The sequence below is a fragment of the Colobus angolensis genome, unplaced genomic scaffold (assembly GCF_000951035.1).
Source record: "Colobus angolensis palliatus isolate OR3802 unplaced genomic scaffold, Cang.pa_1.0 Scaffold465, whole genome shotgun sequence".
Taxonomy (NCBI): domain Eukaryota; kingdom Metazoa; phylum Chordata; class Mammalia; order Primates; family Cercopithecidae; genus Colobus; species Colobus angolensis.
In genome coordinates, this window is record NW_012118099.1 from 2,162,808 (window position 1) to 2,187,150 (window position 24,343).

General features: G+C 39.8%; 1 protein-coding gene across 2 annotated transcripts in view; it reads left to right on the forward strand.

The window, feature by feature from the left end:
• Positions 1-281: 281 nt before the first annotated feature.
• APC (adenomatous polyposis coli) overlaps positions 282-24,343 on the forward strand; it is a 147,168-nt gene continuing 123,106 nt past the window's right edge. For both annotated transcript variants that reach the window (XM_011958282.1, XM_011958285.1), the window contains exon 1: positions 282-658. In XM_011958282.1, the coding sequence (XP_011813672.1) occupies positions 494-658 (165 nt within the window). In that variant the 5' untranslated portion in view covers positions 282-493. The remainder of the gene's footprint in view (positions 659-24,343) is intronic.

A 24,343-nucleotide genomic window follows, 5' to 3' on the forward strand; every position in this document is an offset into this window, starting at 1 on the left:
CACGGGGAGTAGCAAATAGTGAGCACTCGACAGATGTTTGCAGAATAATAACGGACTAGTGTGTGCAGAAGGATCTATTAACTGGGCTACAGCACAATTCAGACAAGGACAGTAGGTACGGCGACTGAGACTCGGCTGCCTAGCCAGCAATGGCTCACGGTACAGAAACGCGAAGCAGTGCCCCGCAAGCTGCGCGCAGCACCCATTGCGCCTGCGCATAACAGGCTGTAGTCCCTGTGCTGTGGGAAGCCTGCACCACCTCTCACGCATGCGCAGTGTATTCTTCCCACCTCCCACAAGATGGCGGAGGGCAAGTAGCAAGGGGGCGGGGTGTGGCCGCCGGAAGCCTGGCCGCTGCTGTGGGGGGGACCTGCGGGCTAAGGTCCGGGAGCAGCGGACCGAGGTTGGCTCGATGCTGTTCCCGGGAACCGTTGTTGGCTGTTGGTGAGGAAGGTGAAGAACGCAGTTGCCTTCTCGGGCCCCAGCGCTCCCTATGTACGCCTCCCTGGCCTCGGGTCCGGTCGCTGCTTTGCCCGTTTCTGTACCACCCTCAACTCTCCGGTCCTGGAGCACCGGCGGCAGCAGGAGCTGCGTCCGGCAGGAGACGAAAAGCCCAGGCGGCGCTCGTACTTCTGGCCACTGGGCGAGCGTCTGGCAGGTGAGTGAGGCTGCAAGCATTGACGTCTCCTCCCCGGCAAAGCTTCCTCGGCTTTGCCCCGCCGTTGCTTGGGACCCTACGGTGCTCGGCCCGACTCTGTGGCTCTCTTCTCTCCACGTCCCACCCTCTCCCCTCCCCGCACTCCCCATTCAGGCCTCCAGTTGGCCCCTGGCTTTGCAGGTCCTCCATTCTCACGCAGTGGAAGGGGCTCGCGACGCCCGCCGTCCTCCACCTTTCCTGGCTGTTGCTGGAGCTTCGCCTCTGCAAGCGGTGCCCAGTTCGCGTTAGGTGGGTGGGTCGTCCGCCCCTCCCATTTTAGTCGCTTCCCCATCTTCCTCGATTCGACCCTCTTGCCTCCTCTAAAAGTTTTAAACTCTCTGCCTGGGAAAATACCCGATAGCCCGGCATGTGGAGTTACAAAGAAAGGGCTGTTATCCAAAGGCCAGTGAATTTTGTTCACTTTGATGAGAGAATCAAGTCCCCAGGAGCCTTGGATGGTTTAGGTCAGAGTCTGACCCCTTGACCCTCGGAGTAGAGGAATGGTGCCTGTGTTGACAAATGATTGTTCATCTAAATCATTCATTTTTTTCGGCTGTAGGAAATCTTTGGCCTCTGAACCTTTGAGGTGGGGGCGTGGGCTTTCTAGATCTAGTGAAAGAATTGGGAAGTGTTATATTCGTTTTAAAAAAGAAGAGTTTATGCAGGACATGTAAGACATCACTTAATGGTACAAGCAAGGATAAGTGATTTATTCTTTTACTCAGTGTTAGCTTAAATTGCCCACTGACGTTTTAGAATTCCATGTTGTACAAGCCCTTTGTTTCTATTTAGACAGGACTAAAATGGAGAAAAGCTTTTTAAGTTCAAAACTTCTTAAATTGCTTGTATTCTCGATTGTTGTTACTGCTTAACACTCCTTAGGAGTACTTGATATTTTCCATATAATTTAGACTTGTGCTAGTCTCAGTACTCCCTCCTTTATTTGTGGAGCAAGGGTAGTCAGAATTACTAGTGTAAAAGACTGTCCTAAATAACGTGGTACCTTGCCAGAGTTTGAAGTGCAAAATGTGGGATGAAAGCGGTAGTGGAGGAAGTTGCCATGGCTAATTTTTCCATCTTTCCCTGGATGGAAGGGTTGGATAATGTGTCAAGAGCCCCAGAATTGTAGAAGTGAGATTAAAAATATAAATGATAGCTTGCCCTTTGAGATTGCTAATGGGTGGACCTTTTTATTAACATTAAATTGAGCAACATCGTTTTCTTGAAGTTATGCTAGTTGTTCTCCAAAGTTATAAGCACAAACTATGCCTGCTGTATTAGAATTGTATGCTAAAAGTTTTTAACGTGTGGGTTATAAATAGCCTGACAGATTTGTTTACTTTTCATTCTGTCTCATAACACATAATCTGTTTTTCCCTTTGCTGTGGACTTTTGACCTATTAATGCATTTTTAAATTTTAGAGATAGAATTGTTCAGCTTAAAAGAAGGAGGAATATTTTTATGTTTTATTCTTGTATGGGCTAGTTGATTCGTTGCTAGCCTTCACTTTTCTAGAACCAGAGCCTGTGTGTTTTTAGAGCTGGTTGTCTCTGAATTCTCTGCATACAGTTTGAAGGTACTGTAGCAAAGTCGGGGTTTCTGAGCCCCAGTCAGTGGCTTACTGCTTCTGGCAAAATGATTTGAAGCTCTGTATCAAAAAACATCTGACCTCAAACTCTAAAACCTTTGACTTTGGCAGGGTGTGGTGGCTCATGCCTGTAATTCCAGCACTTTGGGAGAGGCCAAAGCGGATGGATCGCATGAGTCCACGAGTTTGAGACCAGCCTAGGCAACATGGCGAAACCTCATATGTACGAAAAAAAAAAAAAAAAAAAAGACGGGCATGGGCATGCCTGTGATTCCAGCTACTTGGGAGGCTGAGGCAGGAGGATTGTTCGAGCCCGAGATGTGGAGGTTGCAGTGAGCCAAGATCGTGCCATTGCACTGCAGTCTGGGTGACAGCGAGACCCTGTCTCCAAACAAACCAACCAACCCTCTCACTCTTCCACTCCTATGGAATTTGGTATTTTTTCCTTTCTCTCCCACTTTCTCTTTATGAACCTTCTTTGTCTCCCTGTTCGTCCAACCCGTTACCCTAGTGCTGATTTCATTTGCCTCCCTGTGTAACCAGGATCCTATGATCATCAGCTTTTACTAAGCTCCTATTGGTGGCCTAGAATGCTTCACTTTCTGTAGATGTACCTTTCCAGTGCCCAATCCTAAATAAGCCTCCCTAGCTTTATCAGTTTGACACCTGAAATTCTGAGGGACATCAGAGACAGCTGTATGAGGATATTGGTCAGTTTTTATGCCAGTTGGTGCTCTCTGCTGGGTCTCTAGTGTTGTGTTCCTTTTCTTCTCATTTCCTAAGGTTTTTATAGCAAATAACTTGATCTCTTCCTTTACTGAGAAAAATCTCAACCATCTGAGGTATACTTCCACTTTACTTTTTTCATCTCAATGTCATCTCTTTATTTACATATATCTCAGGAAGAAATGACCTTCCTTCTTTTCAAGAGCAACCCCCTCCCTCCAAACGTGTCCATGATTACCCTTTCCCATCTTTCTTTCTCTAGAAACTGTCTGTTTTCATTTCCTATCCACCTTCTTCAGCCTCTCCCTCTCTAGTCTACATAGATGCTTGTATCTTCTGCCATATAAGTGTGTATGCTGTTCAACTCTGGGAGGACATTCTAAAGCTTGAGTCTGCTATGCCACTCTATTTCTGTTCTTTTCTTTAAAGACTCATTCTTTCATCCCAGGAAGCTGTTATAGTAGGAAGAACATTGACTTTTGAGCAAGATAGAGCTTTTGATCTTGGTTTTTGAAGTCTTTTAAAAACACTTGAGTAGCTATGTGACTGTGGGTATGTTACTATTCAGATTTCATTCTGTATCTATAAAATATGTTATACTTATCTCACAGGGTAGTAGTTGAAGAAATTAACACATGTTAAATGTCCATCCAAGTGTTTGGTACATTGTAGAGTTCTTACTAAATGCTTCTATCCTTTGCACTCGGACTGTCTTTACCATTTCACCACTGAAACAACTGTTTTATAAGTTATCTGTGACCTCTCAATCACCAAATCCAATGATATTTCCTCTGTCGTCCTTGGTTTCCTTAGACCCAGGAGTCCCCAACCCCCAGGCTGCAGACAGTTATCCGTCCTTGGCTTGTTTGGTGTTAGGAACTGGGCAGCATAGCAGGAGGTGAGCAGCGGGCGAGCAAGCATTACTGCCTGAGCTCCACCTCCTGGCAGATCAGTGGCAGCATTAGTTTCTTATAGGAACGCCAACCTTGTTGTGAACTACACATGCAACGGGTTTGATTGCATGTTCTTTATGAGAATCTAATGCCTGATCATCTGAGGTGGAACAGTTTCATCCTGAAACCGTCCCCCACCCAACTTCTGCCCCGTGGAAAAATTGTCTTCCACAAAACCAGTCCCTGGTGCCAAAAAAGTTGAGGACTGCTGCCTTAGATCAGTTGTGAAATATACTGTCTTCTATCACACCACTGCATTCCAGCCTGGGTGACAGAATGAGACTCCGTCTCAAAAAAAAAAAGAAATGTGTATACGTGTGTGTGTGTGTGTGTGTGTGTGTGTGTGTGTGTATATATATATAAATATACTGTCTTCTGTAGTCATAAAATGATCTAAATTTCTTGGCTTTTCTGCATTGTACTTCCTGATTCTCTATTTCTCAGGAAGTTTCTTCACATTTTCCTTATATCAGTTAGCCTGCAAATGGGGTTTAAAAATGAAAGATATCTCACACCTGTAATCCCAGCAGTTCTGGGAGGCCGACATGGGAGGATTGCTTGAGGGGCGGAGTTCAAGGCTGCAGTGAGCTATGATTGGGCCACTGCACTTCAGTCTGGGTGACAGAGCAAGACCCCATCTCAAAAAAACAAAAAAACCCGAAGAGATGTTTTGGCTTGTGTAATTGCCAAGTACGTAGATAGAAGTGGCTTGAAGAGTGCTTTGTCATATCATCAGGGCTAAGGTCTCATTTATCTGCTGTTCTCTCAACATTGTCCTCCTGTTTGGGCTTTAGGCTTCCCTTCCAATAATAAAAAAAAAAAAAATTGCCGCTAGTGATGTTCATATTATAGCCCCTTCATTTATTTCCAAAGGAAGAGAGAAGGCCACTTCTCCTAGCCTTTTCCCAACAATCCTAAGCTCTAGTTTGATTAAACAGACATAGATCATGCTGCCAAACCTGTAACAATATCTTTGTCCAGAGGGATGGAATTATCCTAAGTGGCCTAGTCAGTGGAGTAAATCTTATCTGAAGATGAAGACTGCAACACAATACGGGGAAGGAAGAATGGATCCTGGGGAAGTAACCAGTGTCCTCAAGGTTCCGTATGCTTTTCACTGTGTTCTCTTGGTGATCATATCCTTTATGATATAAACCATCACTTCTGTGGGGCTGTTTCTCGGTTCTGTAACTCCCCACTTCCTCCTATATATGTCTATCTCATATATACTACCATGAGTTTAACTCATACTAAACTGAGTCAGTTTGATTTCTTCACCAAACCTCACCTAGTGTGTTTATATGTGCACATATATGTTTTGTTGTTTGTGAGAGCGACGGGGTTTCACTCTGTCACCCAGACTGGCATGTAGTGGCGTAATCACGGCTCACTGTACCCTAGACCTCTCAGACTCAAGCAGTACATTTAAGCGTATCTGTTGGAACTACTGTGAGAAAAGCTATATTGTATGTAACAACTATTGAAAGAGTTGTGGTTCCCCTTGGGGATGGGAGATGTTTGGAAATACTATATGAGGACATTTTTGGTTGTCACAGTGACTGTGAGGTACTACTCATAATTACTGAGTAGAGGCCAGATACACTAAGTGTCCTGTGATGTTTGGAAATGGTCCTACAAAACAGAATTGTGCCTTCAAAAATACCAGTAGTGCCCCTCCACATGTATACACTGAAATTAGCAAATGCTTTGCCTTTTGAAAGAATTCAGAGATTCATCTATATTCTTACATTGCAAGTGACAGAAAGCATAAAACTGGCTTAAACAAAATAAGGGACTGAGTAAATCTTCTAGTAAACTTCAGCTAAGGTTTCATCCAGTGGCTCACATGAAAACATGAAGGACTTGATTTCTCTTATTCATTCTCCATTATTCCCCATGATTTGGTTTCATTCTTGGGCTAGCTTATCTTATGGTGGTAAATTACTGCAGTACTTTCAGACTTCATATCCTCATTTCACATATAGTAAAATGAAAAATATTTTGTATTTGATTTTACAAGTATTTATTTAGTATCACCACTTCTGAAACCTTCCCTAAACATCTACCCCTAAAAAGTTTATTAGCTCCTCTGTCATGCTTCAGCTTTACAATCTATATGCCTCTATTATATATCACTCTATGGGTATTATTTTTCTGTCCTATGCATTACTCTACCTTATCTTAATTATTATATTCTTAATGTCTAAATGTCTGGAATACTGCCTGGCATAGTAGTGTACAATAACTGTTTATGGAGTTAGTGAATGATTTTGTGCCTAATACAGAAAGGAAGAAACAGGTATATATAAAACAACTACTGAAATAGAGTTGTGGTTCCCCTGGGGGATGGGAGATGTTTGGAAATTTAAGAATGCCTCATTCCTTCATCAGTTATTTTTGAATCCTGAATTATGTACCTTGTACTGCTACCACTAAAGCATGTATATGATACTCTTGCAATTACTATAATACAGTATGAATTCATTTGAAAGTGCTACTGAATTCTACTTGTGTTTTTGTCATTTTCTCAACAAAACCAAAACCAATTATTAGTTGAACAAATATTTTTGAAGGCCTGCTGTAGGCAGACAGTGTGGCAACACTGGGTGGGAACAAAACAGAGCCTGTGTTATCTGAGCTTAAATTTTAGTGGGGGACATAGTAAATATTATGTATGTACACATACACAAACACAAATAACATCAGGTAGTATATAGGCCTTGAAATAGAATAAAATAGGTTCAGGGAACAGGGAATACTACTTTAGTTTGGTAAGGGAAGGGCTTTTTGAGAAGCCCTTTGTGCTAAGAGACCTGAGTGTTCATGAGTGAGGTGGCCTGTACCATTCTTGTCAAGATGTGAAATAAAATAAAATGAGGTGCCCATCATTTTTGGTTCTGGAAGAGTTTGTGTATAGTTGGAATGAATTCTTCCTTAAATATTTGTTATAACATCTCAGAGAAACCATCTGGGCTGGGAGTTTTCTTTGTGGAAATGTTTTTTAAAATTTGGTATTTATTTGTACATATTTATGGGGTACATGTGATATTTTGATACATGCATAAAATGTGTAATGATCATGTTGGGGTATTTAGAGTACCTGTCACTTTGAGCATTTATCATTTCTGTTGGGAAGAAAGGTTTTTAATTATTAATTCAGTGTATTGTTTTTAAGCCTATTCAAGTATTCTATCTTGTGATTATTTTTGTAATTCTTCCCCTAAGAATTCTTGTATCTACAATTTTAAATTTACTGGCATGAAATTGTTTATAATAAATATTCTGTGGTCCTTTTAATGGCTGCAGGAAAAGATTCCCTTTTCATATCTGACGTAGGTTATTTGTACTTTTTCCTTTTCCTTTATTAGTTTCACCAGAGATCAGTAGTCTTTCCAAGGAACCATCAGTAGTCTTTCGAAAGAACTATTTTGAATTTTGCTAGTCTGTTGTATGTTTATTTTCTATTGCGTTAATTTAATTTCTGCTCCTTATTTCCTTCCCTCCTACTTTTTGGGATTCTTTTGTGAAGTTCTTTGATTTTCAGCATTTCTTCTTTTTAAATATATTCATAAAGGTAAACATTTCCCTCTAAGCACCATTTTAGCTAGTTCTATTACTAGTTTTGATATGCAGTATTTTTCGGTACATAGTATTTTTATAATTCACTTAAAATGTTTTCAGATTTCTATTATGATTTGTACCTTGACTTTTGGATTATTTGGAAGTATTATATTTTTATTTCTAAACATGGAGATTTTCTAGTTATTTTATTTGTTTTTAATTTGTAAAAGTACTGTGTAATCCAACAACATACTCTGTTTCAAAGGCCTATTATTTCAGACTTAAAATTTGAGATCCGTATATGGCCCAGTATATTGTCTTTTTTTTTTTTTTCCCTCTCTATTTATTGAGTGCAGTTCTCTGTATTTTTTTATTAGGTCGTATTTGTTAATCTTGCATTTCAGATCTTAAGTATCGTGAGTGATCTTTTGTTTGTTCATCAGTTACTAAAAACGTATGTTAGGATACTCCATTATGATTGTAAATTTGAGTATTTCCCTCGTAGTTCTCTAATATTTTATAAATTTGAGGCTATGCTATTGGATGCATCGAAATGTGTAATAGCTATATCTTCTCAGTGACTCAACATTATTACGTTTTCCTCTTTTATTCTGGTAGTACTTTCACATTAAAGTCTAGTTTGGGATGAATATAACAGCACTAGCTTTCTCTTTATTATTGTTTGATCTTCTTTTACTAGTTATTTTGGAAATTGCTGTCTTATAAAATCTAATGTTAATCAATACCTTTATCCTTTTCTCAGATAATGCACTTTAATTCGACTTGCAGCCCTCCTCATATAGTTATTTTTGTTTGTTTGTTTGTTTGTTTTTGTTATTGTTTTGAGACGGTCTCGCTGTGTTGCTCAGGCTGGAGTGCAGTAGCGTGATCTTGGCTCACTGCAACCTCTGCCTCCCAAGTTAAAGCAATTCTCATGCCTCAGCCTCCCGACTAGCTGGGATTACAGGCATGTGCCACCATGCCTGGCTAATTTTTTTGTACTTTGAGTAGATATGGGGTTTCACCATTTGGCTAGGCTGGTCTCGAAGTCCCAGCCTCCCAGAATGCTAGGATTACAGGTGTGAGCCACCATGCCCAGCCACTACTCATACAGTTTTGTTGTGCATTTTAATTCATTCTTACTTTTTCTCTTTCTTCCTCGTTATTGTTGTTGTTACTGTTTTATACTGCCGATATTTTATTTAAGTTAATGCATGTCTTTATCATCTTTTTACTTTTCCTGTGGTCTTGCATTTAAAATTGCTTTCTTTGATTTTGAAGGATCTGAAACATACCCTTTAGAATTTCCTTTAGTTGGCTTGAAAATGTCTTTAATTTATCTCATTCTTAAAGGATATTTTTGCTAGGTACAGAATTCTAGGTTAGCAGTTACTCTATTTTAGCACATTGAGTAACATTGGTGGTTACTTTATTTCGGCACATTTCATTGTTGTTGAGACCTCAGCTCTTTGTGTCTTACCTTTGAAGATAATATGATTTTGTTTGGCTGCTTTTAAGATTTTTATGTTTGGCTTTGGCTTTCTGTTTTACTATGCTGTGATTAGGCATTCTTTGGGCTGTGTGAATATGTGGATTCGTGTCTTATCAGTCCTTCAGTCCTGGAAATTTCTTAGCCATTATTTTTTCAAATATTGTCTTTGCTTCATATTCTCTCTCCTGTAATTTTGGGACTAGTTTAGTATGTTAGACCTTCTTATCTTGTCTCTTACCTTTTTTCTTTTCCCCCCTTTTTTTTTTTTTTTTTGCTGCTTTTTGACCAAAGGCGTTGTTGTAGTTGTGGTTCACCTGTGCCTAATCCGTTATCAGCTCATCCAGTAAATACCTAATTTAGGTTATTTTATTTTTTAGTATAGAATTTTTGTTTGGTTCTTTTCAAATCTATATCACTTTTTATAGTTTTCAATTTTAAGCAAAAATATTTAAGTGTGGCCTTTATCCCCTTGAATGTAGTAAGCATAGTTATTTTTCAGTTTGTGTCTGATAATTCCAATGTTGGGAAGTCTCTATGAAGCTGATTCAGTTGTGTTGTAGAAATAAATTGATGTATATAATATAAGGTGAAGTTAATATTTCTCTAAAGAAGATTTTCGTTTGCTATCACCAAGTGCCTGGGGCTGTGAAAACATCTTAATCAAATTTCAAATCTTTAACTTTCCTGGGCCACCTAGATGACTTGAAACTGACTTCAGTCCATGGTTTCCTTCTGGTTCCTTCTTTCCTTCTAGGGTGCAGCCATTTAGAGTCTCAGCCCAAAGCCAATGCTGTTTTCACTGCAGTCCTTACCCTTGGTGGGTCTCAGACTCTGACTTTGGTCTCCTGTGCCTGCAATGCAGGCAACAGACAACAAAGCTCAGCCTCTTAAATGCTTCTTTGTTGGCAAACTCACAAAAAGCAAAAGTTGAGGTCACCTTTCTGGGTTCCGGACTTCTAGTGGATTTGAGCTCATTATTCATTCCTCATTATTTTGGTGGTTATTTGGTGCTTTTAAGATCGTTTTACTATCTTATCTAGCTTTTTAAATTGTCTTTGTAAGGATACTTGGTCTGAATAACCTGGTCTGCTGTTTCTTCAGGTGTAAGTCCAAATATTTCTTTGACTAACTTGTTCAGGAAGACTTGAAATTTCTACATTAGCCATTCCTTTGTGTTAGGGCTCCTTTGATGGTACAAATGAGATACCTGGAAAAGGTAGACTTTAAGCTATGGTTGCCTTTTAATTCTTTAAAAGTTAGTTAGGTTAGTTCCTAGTACTTTGCAAAGCCCTAAGGGAAGGAGACAGGTTATTTTGTATGACTGGAAAAGCAAAAAATACTTGTATGTAAGTAGTGCCTTAGAGTAGGAATTATGTAAGCAAATAGAACGTAATGTGAACATTTTTGAAGTGATGCTGTATGGAGAATGTACTAAGCTGAGGAGAGACTGCAGACAAATTTTTCTTTTAGTATTTTTGTTGGAAATGGGTTCATTTTCTTTATTTCCTTCTTTCCTTCTTCTTTCTTTTGACAGAGTCTCACTCTGTCAACCAGGCTGGAGTGCAGTGGCACGATCTTGGCTCACTGCTATCTCTGCTTCCTAGGTTCAAGCAGTTCTCCTGCCTCAGCCCTCTGAGTAGCTGGGATTACAGGTGTGCACCACCACGCCCGGCTAATTTTTTTTTTTGAATTTTTAGTAGAGGTGGGGTTTTACCATGTTGGCCAGGCTTGTCTCGAACTCCTGACCTCAAATGATCTACCCACCTTGGCCTCCCAGAGTGCTGGGTTTACAGGTGTGAGCCACTGCACCCGGCCTCATTTTCAATAATAATTTTTGTTTGTTTGTTTGTTTGTTTTTTGAGACAGAGTCTCACTCTGTTGCCCAGGTTGGAGTGGCGTGATCTCCACTCACTGCAAGCTCCGTCTCCCGGGTTCAAGCGATGCTCCTGCCTCAGCCTCCTGAGTAGCTGGGACTACAGGTAGGTGCCATCACACCCGGCTAATTTTTGTATTTTTAGTAGAGATGGAGTTTCAATATGTTGGCTGGGCTGGTCTTGAACTCCTGAATTCCTGACCTCAGGTGATCCTCCCACCTCGGCCTCCCAAAGTTCTGGGATTACAGTTGTAAGCCACTGTACCTGGCCAATTTTCAATAATAATTCTGACAAATCTATGCCATGTAGGTGTCATGATTTTTATTTTTAATTTAAACTTTTTTTTTACATCTCAAGGACAAAATACGATTTTAAAAATCTTACCCACATCTATTTAAAATGTAGGTACAATTTGCATTTGAATTCTGAGATTAAATCTATTAAATATGGAAGCCAAACACATATGTTAGAAATTCTACTAGGCAAACTAAGTTTTGGTAGTCTACATAAATTGGCATTCTTCTGTGATGGAGGAGTGTTAAAAATTTAGTATAATGTACCAATATAGTTTTCCTTTATAGATATTTGATTTGATATTAGTCACAGCTGTTAATATGAAATGCCATCCATTTCTTTGTGATTAAATTGATGTGTCTATAAAGAACAAAACCAGCTCTCTTGTATGAAAACCTAGAATTCTTATTTGTTTACTGTTTACTTGATTATTTTTTTCTCTTTGCTAGAAGAAAATACTAAGTTGAAGATTCCTATTATAGTTCCTTTTATTCCCTGCTATGTTAGATTTAAATCGCTTTTTGTTTTAGATTTGCTTGCTTGCCTTTAAAAACCTGAAAGATAAAATGAAGTGGACAGAGAATTTGAGAACTGGAAGAGACCGTAAATATCATTAAGTCTCTCATGTGCCCTCCCATCCTAACCATCTCCTATTTTAAATGTGCGAAAACAGAGGCCCAAGGAAGATGGGTGACTTAACTTGCCTAAAAATATGAGGGAATTTCTCTCCATAGCTTTTATATTCTCCATGAAGTAGGTCGTCAGCAAAGAGTGGCATAGGGAGAAAAATAGGTCTGTTACAAATTTGAGGAGACAAAAAAGACACTTAGAGTGTGGGAAGGCAAACTTTCCAGGAAACATAGTAGTCCTGCTAGGCAGTGTTGGATATCCTTTGATGTTTATAGTTGTGAATTTGAAGTGAAACCAACTAGCCTTGTTAGCTGATTTTCCCCCTTTCCTCTGTAATAAGCTGCTGCTCTGGTACAGGTACGTAAAAGTGGAATAGATCAGTTCAGCTAGAGTTGGGATTTTACCAGGTAATAGAAGGCGAGAAGAGTAAGGGGTTTGAGAGTTTGAAAGAGAGTGGTTATTGTTGCATCTAAAGAGAATAGTAAAGATAAAAGTAATGGATGGTGAAAAATGAGAGCATTTTTTATTGGCTTGGAGAACACAGTAAGGTAAGAGATTGTTGAATTTGGAGATGGTACAATGAACTGGAGGGGCAGGAGATACATTTTAAAGACTGGAAATCTGGGGCTGGGTGCAGTGGCTCATGCCTGTAATCCCAGCACTTTGGGAGGCCGAGGCAGGTGGATCACTTGAGGTCAGGAGTTCAAGAGCAGCCTGAACAACATGGTGAAACTGTCTCTACTAAAAATACAAAAATTAGTCAGGCATGGTGGCGTGTGCCTGCAATCCCAGCTACTTGAGAGGCTGAGGCAGGAGAATTGCTTGAACCCGGAAGATGGAGATTATGCCACTATACTCCAGCCTTGGCGACAGTGAGACTCCACCTCAAAAAATAAAATAAAATAAAAAAAATAAAGACTGGAAGTTTGATTTTTTAGATTTTTGGTTAAGAATTTGGAGGTGATGCAGTTGTTGATGATGACAAGGTCCTGAGTGGATCATGGAAGTGAGTATTTGGAGGTGAAGAAGTTAAGGAGCTAATAAGCCCGAGTGTTAGGTGGGTAATCCACATAGACTTTGAAGTCACTGAGAGTGATGGTAGGGGTAAGAGTGGAGACGAGTGTTGGAGGCAACAGAGGGTACACAGTTGGGTATCATGTCAGGAGATCTCGGGCGTTTAAGAAAGGAGGAGAAATGGTTTGGAAGTGGTAATTGGATGCAAGGAGCATATTTTTTGCCTCCCTCTAGACCAGGCTTGTCCAATCTTTTGACTTCCCTGGGCCTCACTGGCAAAATAATTGTCTGGGGCCACACATAAAATTACACTAACAACAGCTGATGAGCTTGAAAAAAAATCGCAGAAAAAAAAAAAATCTCATAATGTTTTAAGAAAGTTTACAAATTTGTGTTGGGCTACATTCAAAGCCATCCTGGGCCATGCAGCCCGGGGGACAAATTTGCTCTAGACCCTTCAGTATCCTATTCCTATCTCCTGGCCTAAAGTACATAGGATGTGAGAGAAAAAAAGACCCACCATTAAGAAAGCTGCACAGAAAGTGGTGTCATCTGATTTCAACTAAGATAAATAGGTGAAGATGACATTTATTGAAGAGTTTGAAGTTACAGGGGAGTTAGTTGATTAGCTTATTGTACATTCATCTATTGTATTTTAGTACAGTAGTACTAAAGTAATATATGGTTTGGTTTTGTGAGTTACATAAATTTCCATACTATTATGGTAAATATTTTAAACACTGTGTGTTTCAGTAAAACTCTAAACCCTTGTTTTTCCTCTGCTCCCACACCAACCACAACAATCATTAACATAATAAAAGACATCTGTGTCTCATCTTGAGTAATTTACCAATTGAATTAAAAAAAAAAAAAAGACACCCGCGACCAAAGACGTGGGGATTTTTCCCCACACACCGACAGCAGATGCCCACTGGGTATCCTCCAATTCAGTTCCCACACTGTCTATCCAGAAATATCATCAGATCCCACAGGTTGACGGCTTAGTCCCCAAGACCACCCCCTCCTTCCCCCCAGTCCCAAGTCCTAGCTTCTGGAGCTTCTGACTGGCTTCAAGTTGGGGTTCCCACTACCCCCTGTTTGGAGTTGATTAGTTTGCTGGAGCATCTCACAGAACTCAGGGAAACACTTGCTTATATTTACTGGTTTATTGTAAAGGATATTACAGGGGATGCAGATGAACAGATGCACAGAGTGAGGTACAGGGGCAGGGGTGCGGAGCTTCCATGCCTTCTCTGGGTGTACCAACCTCCAGGAACTTCCACACGTTCAGCTATATGGAAGCTGTCTGAACCTGTCCTCTTGGCTTTTTACGGAGGCCTCGTTGCGTAGGTATGATTGACAACCATGTAGAAATGTGACTGGACAAGAAAGTGCATGATCTAAGCCCAGGAAGGCCTGTCTGTTCTGACTTTTCTTGGCCTCTCTGTGTAGCATTTCTTCTTTGATATGGGGACAGAACCCTCTCTGGAATTAGGGGTTTTTGACCCAAAACCAGATTAGAGTCATGCCTTGGGCTGGTGAAAGGAGGTCAGAAGAAGGTTAGAGAGAGAGATTCTAGAATGTTCCTGAGGCCTGAAGTGCCCCAACATTATTTAAAAAAAAAACAAAACAAAACTGTAATAAGCACTATGGGAATGAAGAGCTGGGAACTGGCCAGATGCGGTGGCTAACGCCTGTAATCCCAGCACTTTGGGAGGCTGAGGTGGACTGATCACTTGAGCTCAGCAGTTTGAGACTAGCCTGGGCAGCATGAAGAGACCCTGCCTCTACAAAAAATAAAAAAATTAGTTGGGCATATTGGTACAGCCTTGTGGTCCCAGCTACTCAGAAGGCTGAGATGGGAGAATTGCTTGAGCCTGTGATGCGGAGGTTGCAGTGAGCCAAGACTATGCCACTGCACTCTAGCATGGGGTGACAGAGTCAGACTCCAGACTCCATCTCAAAAAAAAAAAAAAAAAAAAAATCCAGGAACTGTGGATGAAAACACACACACACACACACACACACACACACACACACACACATATATATAGTGCACTGTGCTAAACCTGTTGTGATATTCAGGTTTTCTTTTGTGGGAGGGGAAAACATGAGAATAGTAGTTAAAAAATTTAAACATCTGTCATGATCCCATAGGAATAATGTGTTGCCTGGAATGATGATGTCCCAGCCCTGCCCACAAAAAAAATTTAATTTATATGCTTTTTTTAACTGCCGTTACTACCATGTGTAACATTGAATAATGCTATTTCTAGAGGAAAATGAATTCAAAGTTTGAAATTGGGATGTTAGGAACATTTCATCTCTTTTTGTTGCTCTGGTGTAAAAGTTTTCCTCCTTACCTTACCATTACTGCCCCCATCGCTACTCTTTGCAAGCAATTACAGTGGGAATTCCCTGCTTCTAAGCTACTGGGAGGGCTCTGATTTTGTGGGGGTCTAGGGTTTAATGATTAGAAATGAGAACATAATTCAGATGATAAAGCAGAGTTTCAGTAAGTCAGAGGATAAGGAGCTATCTGGGGAATAGTCTGATCTTTTACCATCTCCCTTTCCCTAATCCTAAAGCAAGCACAAAATATTTTTAGGGTTTTATGATCTCTTAGTAAAGATGAAAAAATAAATCAGAGGTGAGCAGACTATCCTGTGCTTGTTATTTTTTCCACATGTATTTTTAACAATATATATACTCTTCATCCACTCAACAAATAATTAATTGCTACTAGATACCTGGGACAGTGCTTGTGTAGCTATGAAGAAGAAAAAACTTGTTCAGAAGCTCATAGTCTAATGGAGAGAAATAGATATTAGTCGAGTTGGTACTTTGGGAGCATGGAGAAAAAAGCAGCTGGCTGCTTAGGATAGGTATAGACAGCTTCACAGAATTGGGCCTTGAAGTATGAGAGGTAGTTCATTCATATTCTACAGCTATTTGGGTACCTACTTTGGACCAGGCACAATACTAGAATACATTTGAGAATACAATTATGACATACAAGAGTCTTGTCCTCAAATAGCTTTTAGTAAGAAAGACCAATATGTAGGTAATCCCAAGTATGTGGTAAATGAGATAGCTGGTAAGCACAGGGATCTATGGAAACACTGGGGTGGGGGTAGGGGCAGATCTAACTCTGGCAGGACTTAGGGAAGGCTTTTGGGAGAGGTCATCTAAACTGGGTCCTGTAAAATGAGCCCACATTAGCTAGGTGAAAAAGCAGAGGTAAGAACCTTCCAGTAAATGAAATGGTATAGTGATTTGGTGGTGAGCACGCAGAATTCCAAATGGTTGGAGTGTAGCTAGAGTAGGTGAGTGGGTGGCGGTGGGTAAGGATGGAGGAGTGTGAAGGGCCAAGGCCTTAAAGGACCTTACATATAGTGCTAATGAGCTTAGACTTTTTATCACTATTTGGGTGCTTTGGAAGGTAGAAAATACTAATTTTGAAGGGTCTTTCTAGCCGCTGGCAATTACAGATTTTTATTTTATTTTATTTTATTTTATTTTATTTGAGATGGAGTCTTGCTCTGTCACCCCAGGCTGAAGTGCAGTGGCTCGGTCTTGGCTCACTGCAACCTCTGCCTCCCGGATTCAAGCCATTCTCATGCCCCAGCCTCCTGAGTTACAGACATGCGCCACCACACCCAGCTAATTTGTATTTTTAGTAGAGACAGAGTTTTACCATGTTGACCAGGGTGTGCTCACACTCCTGACCTCAGGTGATCCACCCGCCTTGGTCCCCCAAAGTGCTGGGATTATAGGCGTGAGCCACTGCGCCCAGCCAGATTATTTTCGATAAGTATAATTTACAGCAATTTTTTTGTTAAAAGTAGTCCAAGCAGTTGTTCAAGATTTAAACAGTAAGAGAATGCCACTCAGTTCTGTTCCCCAGAGGAAGTCGCTGTTGTTTCTTGATTATTCAAGCAGCATATTCTTAATACTAGAATAGTGTTAGACAAAAACAGTTTCAAAAGGAGAAGGAGGGGCTGGGCATGATGGCTCATGCCTGTAATCCCACCATTTTGGGAGGCTGAGGTGGGTGTATCCCTTGAGTCCAGGAGTTTGAAACCAGCCTGGGCAATATGGTGAAACCCTGTCTCTACAAAAACTTAAAAAAAAAAAAAAAAATAGCTGGGCTTGGTAGTGCAGGCCTGTAGTCCCAGCTACTCGGGAGGCTAAGTTGGGAGAATCACCTGAGCCCAGGAGGTTGAGTCTGCAGCAAGGTGTGATCATGCCACTGCATTCCAGCCTGGGTGACAGTGAGACCCTATCTCAAAAATCCCCAAAGCACCACACATCAAAAAAATTCCTTTACTATGGAATTCCCAAGTGTTTTGTTGAGAAAATCTAAGTGTTGGAATTAAATAGCAGACTTTCTTCAGAAAAAGATTAGGAAGAAGCCCTTACCATAGTATATGAGGTAGACACTGGTTCAGGATCAAGATCCTTACTAATAGCCTGTGTCTATTTGAAATGGGAGAGTTCCCTGACCCCCCTCGCAGGATGTGCAACAGGGGAGTGGCCCATCTGTTTGGGCCACCATCCGTGCTCAAACCCCTTATGGGAGGGGGAGCACACAGATGGGCAGGTGCAGAAGCTGGGGCAAATGCCCCTGGGATCCAGCTCCATGGCAGCATGCAGGGGTGGAAGCCTGCAGCTCCCGAAACCCAAGTGGGAGTGTGTTACAGTGAGCCCCTTTAGCCTTGCAGATGGCCTAAGTGTTAACCAGCTCAGTACCCTCCTGGTACCCAGGTCATTGTCTGGCATCCAGGAAGATTTAGGTTGTACACGGACTTGAAAAATGAATGCATGGGTTTTATTGAGTCGTGGAGGTGATTCTCAGTGGGATGGATGGGGAGCTGGAAGTGGGGGTGGAGTGGGAAGATAATCTTCCCCTGGAGTTGGGCTGTCCAGCAGCCAGTTTCCTCTCTGACCATCCCCAGCCAAACTCCTCTCAGCGTTCAAACATTCCTTCTCTTCTCTCTGCTGCACTGTTTTGCCATTCTGCTCCTCCATTCATCTCCTTGTGGAGCAGGGGATTTGGGGTTTTTATGGGCACCGGATAAGGGGGCATGGCAGACCAAAAGGCATCTTTTGGGTGCGAAAAAAGGAATGCCTGTTCCTATTTAGGGTTGCAGGTTTCCAAGCTTGGAGTGGGGCCTTTGCTGGAGAACTGCCCTCTTCTACCTAGTATTTCCCTGTCTCCTGTCTGTATCATATTGAGAGGGTATTTGAATGTGAAATGAAATTTATTCTAATTCTTAAACCTTTCTGCTTGTATAAAAGGTGTATGACACTTAAGATAATTCACCTGACCTTGGAGTACTTGGCAGAGAAAGTTTTAAAAGACCTATAAAGTAAATATGAAGTTGTAGTTATAAAACATTGATCTATTTTGAAAAAGGGAATTACATTTATTAGATTGTCTTGATTTTCTTTTCTCACTTCCCTCTGAAAACATAATATTAAATATGCATTATGGATGCCTTTATTAGGTGACTCCTTCTCCTAATGCTTAAAATGAGTCTATAATATATATTAGATACTATTAAGTTGGTGCAAAAATAATTGCGGTTTTTGCCATTGAAAGTAATGGTAAAAACGCAATTACTGTTGCACCAACCTACTCTTAGGGGTAGTCAGGTGATCAAGAGGTTTCCAGTTTGATTGAGATAGTCCAGTAATGCTAGATAGATTTTTTTTTTTTCATTTTACTTAATAGTAAGTTGGGACCCTTGCAAACACTTATCTTCGGACATTCAGAGTGAAATAATTTTATAGTCTATACTTTAAAAAAATTCAGCATGTAGCAAGAGGAAGGAAAGACATTCAAAAAGGAAGAAAATGGTATAGCATTGGGCAATGCCATCTGCAGTTATTAAATACGATATTTTAAAAGTTTACATTTTCTCATTCAAGGTAAGACTTTGGGAATATTGGTATAAGAACAAAAGTCTTTTGACCCAAGGCTTTGGTTTAAAGTTCTAAATGCCATTACTATGCCCTGTATTTATTCTTTCATAAGCATCCAATTTTGTTTTTAACATCAGTATTGAGATTTTTCTTATCAATTATGATGTATTTTAAGGGCTGATTTGTGTGTTATAAACTGATTTATCAGGTAATCTGGGCATTTTAGAACATTTTAAATATTAAATGAATGATCATTTTAATCTTATTTTCTTGGGAAAAAGGCTTTAAAAAAAATCATCCTATGTGCTACTCTTTCTTGAATCCACAGTGCATAAACATTTGGTGCTGTTTTAGTGACCTTAAGTCACTAAGCTCCTCAGTGTTAAAATGGCATCTTTATGAATACAGTTTATATTGTAAAATTGTAATTTTGGGGGCAGTCTTGTAGCTGTTTTAGGTTTTAAGTAGAGATCAAAGTATAAAAAAAAAATTGAACAAGACATACTTAAAAAAAAATACGCAGGCAAGCATAAAATCTTGTTTTAAACATTTAACTTAAAAAAAAAATCTGAATTTTTCCCCCCATAGGAAAGGATAGTTTAAAATGAGCGTGTCCAACCCACAGCTTTGAATGCGGCCTAACACAAATTCATAAACTTTCCTAAAACATTATGAGACTTCTTTACAATTTTTTTTAAAGCTCATTAGCTGTCGATAGTGTTACTGTGGTTTTTTTTGCTGCTGCTGTTGTTTTGAGACAGTCTCTCTCTGTTGCTCAGGCTGGAGTGCAGTGTTGCGATCTCAGCTCACTGCAGCCTCCACCTCCTGGGTTGAAGTGATTCTCCTGCCTCAGTCTCCTGAGTAGCTGGGATTACAGGCGCCCACCACCATGCCCGCCTGCTGTTTTTTTGTGTTTTTAGTAGAGATGGGGTTTCACCATGTTGGCCAGGCTGCTCTTGAACTCCTGACCTCAGGTGATCCGCCCGCCTCAGCCTCCCAAAGTGCTGAGAATACAGGCGTGAGCCATCACGCCCACCTAGTGTTAGTGTATTTTATGTGTGGCCCAAGACAATTCTTCCAGTGTTGCTCAGAGAAGCCACAATATTGGACATCCCTGGAAAACACTGCATGTCCTGAAATTGGAGTTTTAGCAGATAAGGGCATGTTAAGAATTTAGAAAAATAAAGGTCTTACACACAGTTTTTCTAAATCTTTTGTTAATTGGGTAAAATGGTTGCCAGAGGTGATTGTGTTTTTTTGTTTTATCAATATCATAGAATTTATAAACTTTTTTATAGAGTGTATGACTTAAAGGAGTTTTTTTTTTTTTTTCCTGCAATCATATTTTCCAGTTGAAAAAGCTTTTGGCCATTAAATTTAGCTATAAATTAGTAATAGTGTGCATATGATTTCTGATTATTTTTCCTCGAGTCAGAACTAGAAACTGGTCTTGTAATATTTGTGGATCTTGTTCTAATTATATATCCCTTTTTATTTGAAATACTTAGTATTTTCATTGCCTCTATGGTGAATTCTGAGTTTTTTAACCTAACACACAATATTGAAATCTCTGCCCTGAAAAATTCCTAAACATCCTTGAAGTCTAGTTCTGTTACTACTTTCTCTCTGAAATCTGTTTTGATTACCTAGCTGGAAACTATCTAATCTCCCATTCTTTAACAATACATTCCCTTGTATTAAAACTTCTGCTGTAAATGTCTTAGTCCCCTTGTAGATTATAAATTGTCTTATTATTGTATCATCCACATTCATACATTGAACAAGAAGTACCAAGCACTGTTATAGATGCGAGGGAAACAGCGGTGCAGGAAAATCTTGGTTCTTGTCTTCATGGGATTTATATTCCACTTTGGAAAACAATGATGAAGAGAGACAGTAAATTAAATAAGTCATAGAGCTTTTCTGATCTCAAATGCTTAGAATATGAAACTCCATGATGTGGTAGAAAGTTTGAGGATAGCACCAGTGTGTTGATAAGGTGATCATGGAAGGTGTGATCTTTGAAATTTGACTTTTTTTTTTTTTTTTGAGACGGAGTCTTGCTCTGACGCCCTGGCTGGAGTTCAGTGGCGCATTTCGGCTCACTGCAAGCTCCGCCTTCCAGGTTCACGCCATTCTCCTGCCTCAGTCTCCTGAGTAGCTGGGACCACAGGCGCCCGCCACCACGCCTGGTTAATTTTTTGTATTTTTTGGTTTTTTTAGTAGAGACAGGGTTTCACCATGTTAGCCAGGATGGTCTTGATCTCCTGACCTCGTGATTCACCTGCCTTTGCCTCGCAGAGTGCTGGGATTATAGGCGCGAGCCACCGCGCCAGGCCAATAATTTGTTATTTATGCCAAAACTTGAATGACACGAAGAACTAGTCATTTGAAGATCTGGAAACAGAATGTTTGAGGCTGAAGGAAAGTTAGTTCTAAGGCATAAGAAAGAGGTGGGTGGAAAAGGACGGGAAAAGTGATAAGAATGGGATCTAGATTATGTAGAGTTGTAAACCAAGGTAAGGAATTTAAAATGTATTCTAATTTCACTGGGAAGCCAATGAACAGTTTGAAGTTTTTAAGGGCTCATGTCATTACATTGGGTCCACCCAGGATAATCTCCCGATTTTAAGGCCAGCTAACTAATAAACTTAATTTTACCTGCCATGTTCCTTTTACCATATAATGTAGTATATTCACTAGAGTAACACCAGAGGGCAAGTCTTGAGGGCCTAAATGTTGCCAAATTTTGCATGCATAGGTTTTATTTAACCTAATATCTATTTAATATCTTACAAGGGCAGTGAAGCAGAACTAACTTAGGGTAGCTGAGTTGTTGAGTCATCACAGTTTTTCTGATTTCTTTTGCCTTTACTGATATGCCCACTCCTTGGCATTACATATTATTTGCCAGTGCCCATACGATAACCGCAAACTCTGTTTCTGTTTAGTTATTTAACTAAATTAACATAAAGATATCTCCTGCATTTAAAGAAATTTTGTTCTAGATATTTTCCAGAGAGATCTGTATTTTCTCATGGATAAAAATTTATGGGTGGATTCATTGTAGATTCTAAAAGGACATTTTCAAACCTGTTTGAGTTTTCTTATTTTTACCTATTCTGATTATAATTCATTCATTCAATAAATGTTTATCAAGTACCTACTGCTGCAGGTCCAACTACTATTATAGTAAGCATCAGAATGATAACAGTTGAACAAGTAACTTCTTATGAGGGATGAGGCTTGAAAAAGTACAAGGTGCTCTGAGAGGTACCTTAGTGAAGGAAATTGCTGCTGAGACATGGAGGATGAGGCAATATAGTCAGCATTGGCTTTGAAGTCAGACTCCCATTTCACTGTTGGTTGAATTTGGATACTTTTTAAAATTTCTTTGAGCCTAAATTTTCCATGCGTGTGAATAGTCATACCTTTATCTCTCTAGAAGTTTTGTTGGGATTAGATTAGATTGAATATATGAAAATGCCTAACATAATGTTTGCCACTGGTTTAGAAGCATATTTATCATGAAACTAATAAAGTTTAGTGAACCTAATTGCATGGCCCTTTCTAAGGCCCTTACAGTAGCAGCCCTAGCAATCTTGAATTAATTTGTGTTTTTCTTAAGGACCCTCCCACCCACCTGCCCCTTTATTATAGTATTATAGGCTCCTGGTCGCCACAAAATCTGAATCTGCCTTTGGCCACAGGTTAAGTGAGAAACAAATGTTAATTTCTCTCTCCTCTAATGTTGTAACTTCAGTTTGTGTCCAACCTAGAAGTACTTAACTTAAAAAAAATGGAAAGAAATTATGTATATTAGGTTGTAGGAATTTTATAAAATTCAGAAAAACTCAAATTCTTGTAATTCCTAGGGAGGAAACATGATATTTTATCTCCCCCTGCTTTTCTCTGTGTACATATGCAATTTATTTTTTAAAAGCTAGTTTATATCATATTAAACACAATATTCTGCGTGTTCACATAATATATGGATTACATAATTATATATCATATAATTATATTTTACAACATAATTTTGTCTTGTAAATGTGCCAAAAGTATAATTAACCAAGCTGTTGTTAGTAATCATTGAGGTTTTTTCTAACATTTCAGTAGTATAAGTAATGCCGAATTACAAATCTTTGTAGAGGTATCTGTATATAGGATAATTTATTTTAATTGACTTTCTTGAGTATAAGAATTGTCCTTGTCCATTTTCTGCTACTATAACAAAATACCTGAGACTGGGTAATTTATAATGAACAGAAATTTATTGGTTCATAGTTACAGGAGCTAAGACGTCCAAGAGCATGGCACCAGCATCTGTTGAGGGCCTTCTCATTGTGTCATCCCAAGGTGGAAGGAGGAAGGACAGGAGTGGGCCAGAGCAAGCAAGGGATCAAATTTGTAGCCTCAGGCTTTTTAATAAAAGACATTAATCCATTACTGAGGGTGGAACATGAATACCTCCCATTAGGCTCCAGTTCTTAACACTGTTGCATTGGGGATTAAATTTCCAAAACAGGCTTTTGGGGTACATACTCAAATCATAGTAAACATTTTAAACATTTTAAAGACTTATGTGACCTCACTGACCATACAATATTATTTTAAAATATCATTGCCTATTTTTATAGTACTCTTGTGTTTATTTCTATTTCTTTGATCATTTGAAATAGTAAAACATTCTTCTGTGGTTTTTTGTTTTGTTTTGTTTTGTTTTTATAGACAGAGTCTTGCTCTGTTGCCTAAGCTGCAGTGCAGTGGTGCGATCTCAGTTCACTGTAGCCTCCGCCTCCCAGGCTCAGGTGATTCTTATGCCTCAGCATCCCGAGTATCTGAGACTACAGGCATATGCCACCTTGCCTGGCTAAGTTTTGTATTTTTAGGAGACACGGGGTTTCACCATGTTGGCCAGGCTAGTCTCAAACTCCTGGCCTCAAGTGATCTGCCCACCTTGGCCTCCCAAAGTGCTGGGATTACAGGCATAAGCCACTGCACATGACCAGAACATTCTTCTATGTATTTATTAGTCCTTCATATTTTTTCTCATGTTAATTGCCAGTGCTTATGCAGGATACCTGGAAAGCTTTTTGACAGGAAGAAGTAAGTTTCTTTCTCCTGTAAGCAAGTCCTGAGGCTGTATAACACTCCAAATTAAAAGGCTATTTCAAAATGGTTTCCCTACTGTAGTGCAGTGGGAACTTTGATAGCAGAATCTAAAGCAGTGCTTGGTGTTTCTCACCCCTGGCAGCACATACCAAAGTTTGGGCACTACCCACAGATTCTTTCTTGGCGTTTTAAAAGCTCCTCAGAGTACTGAAGGTATTCTGCAGTGTAATAACTAAGCTCAGAAACTCAGTCCCGTGGCTGCATCACAACATTTGTTTTTCCACATACAGGGGCCAGAGTTTTAACTTAAAATATTCCATTTCCTCAGTAGAAGGTTATATTTTACAATAATATTATTTAACAATTGCTATACTATTATTCCATGAGGGCATTTTAATTGAATGCCCTTTGTGAGTTAATTTAAAATCACTTCTTAAAATAATATTTAATAAACACCTATGTAGAAAACA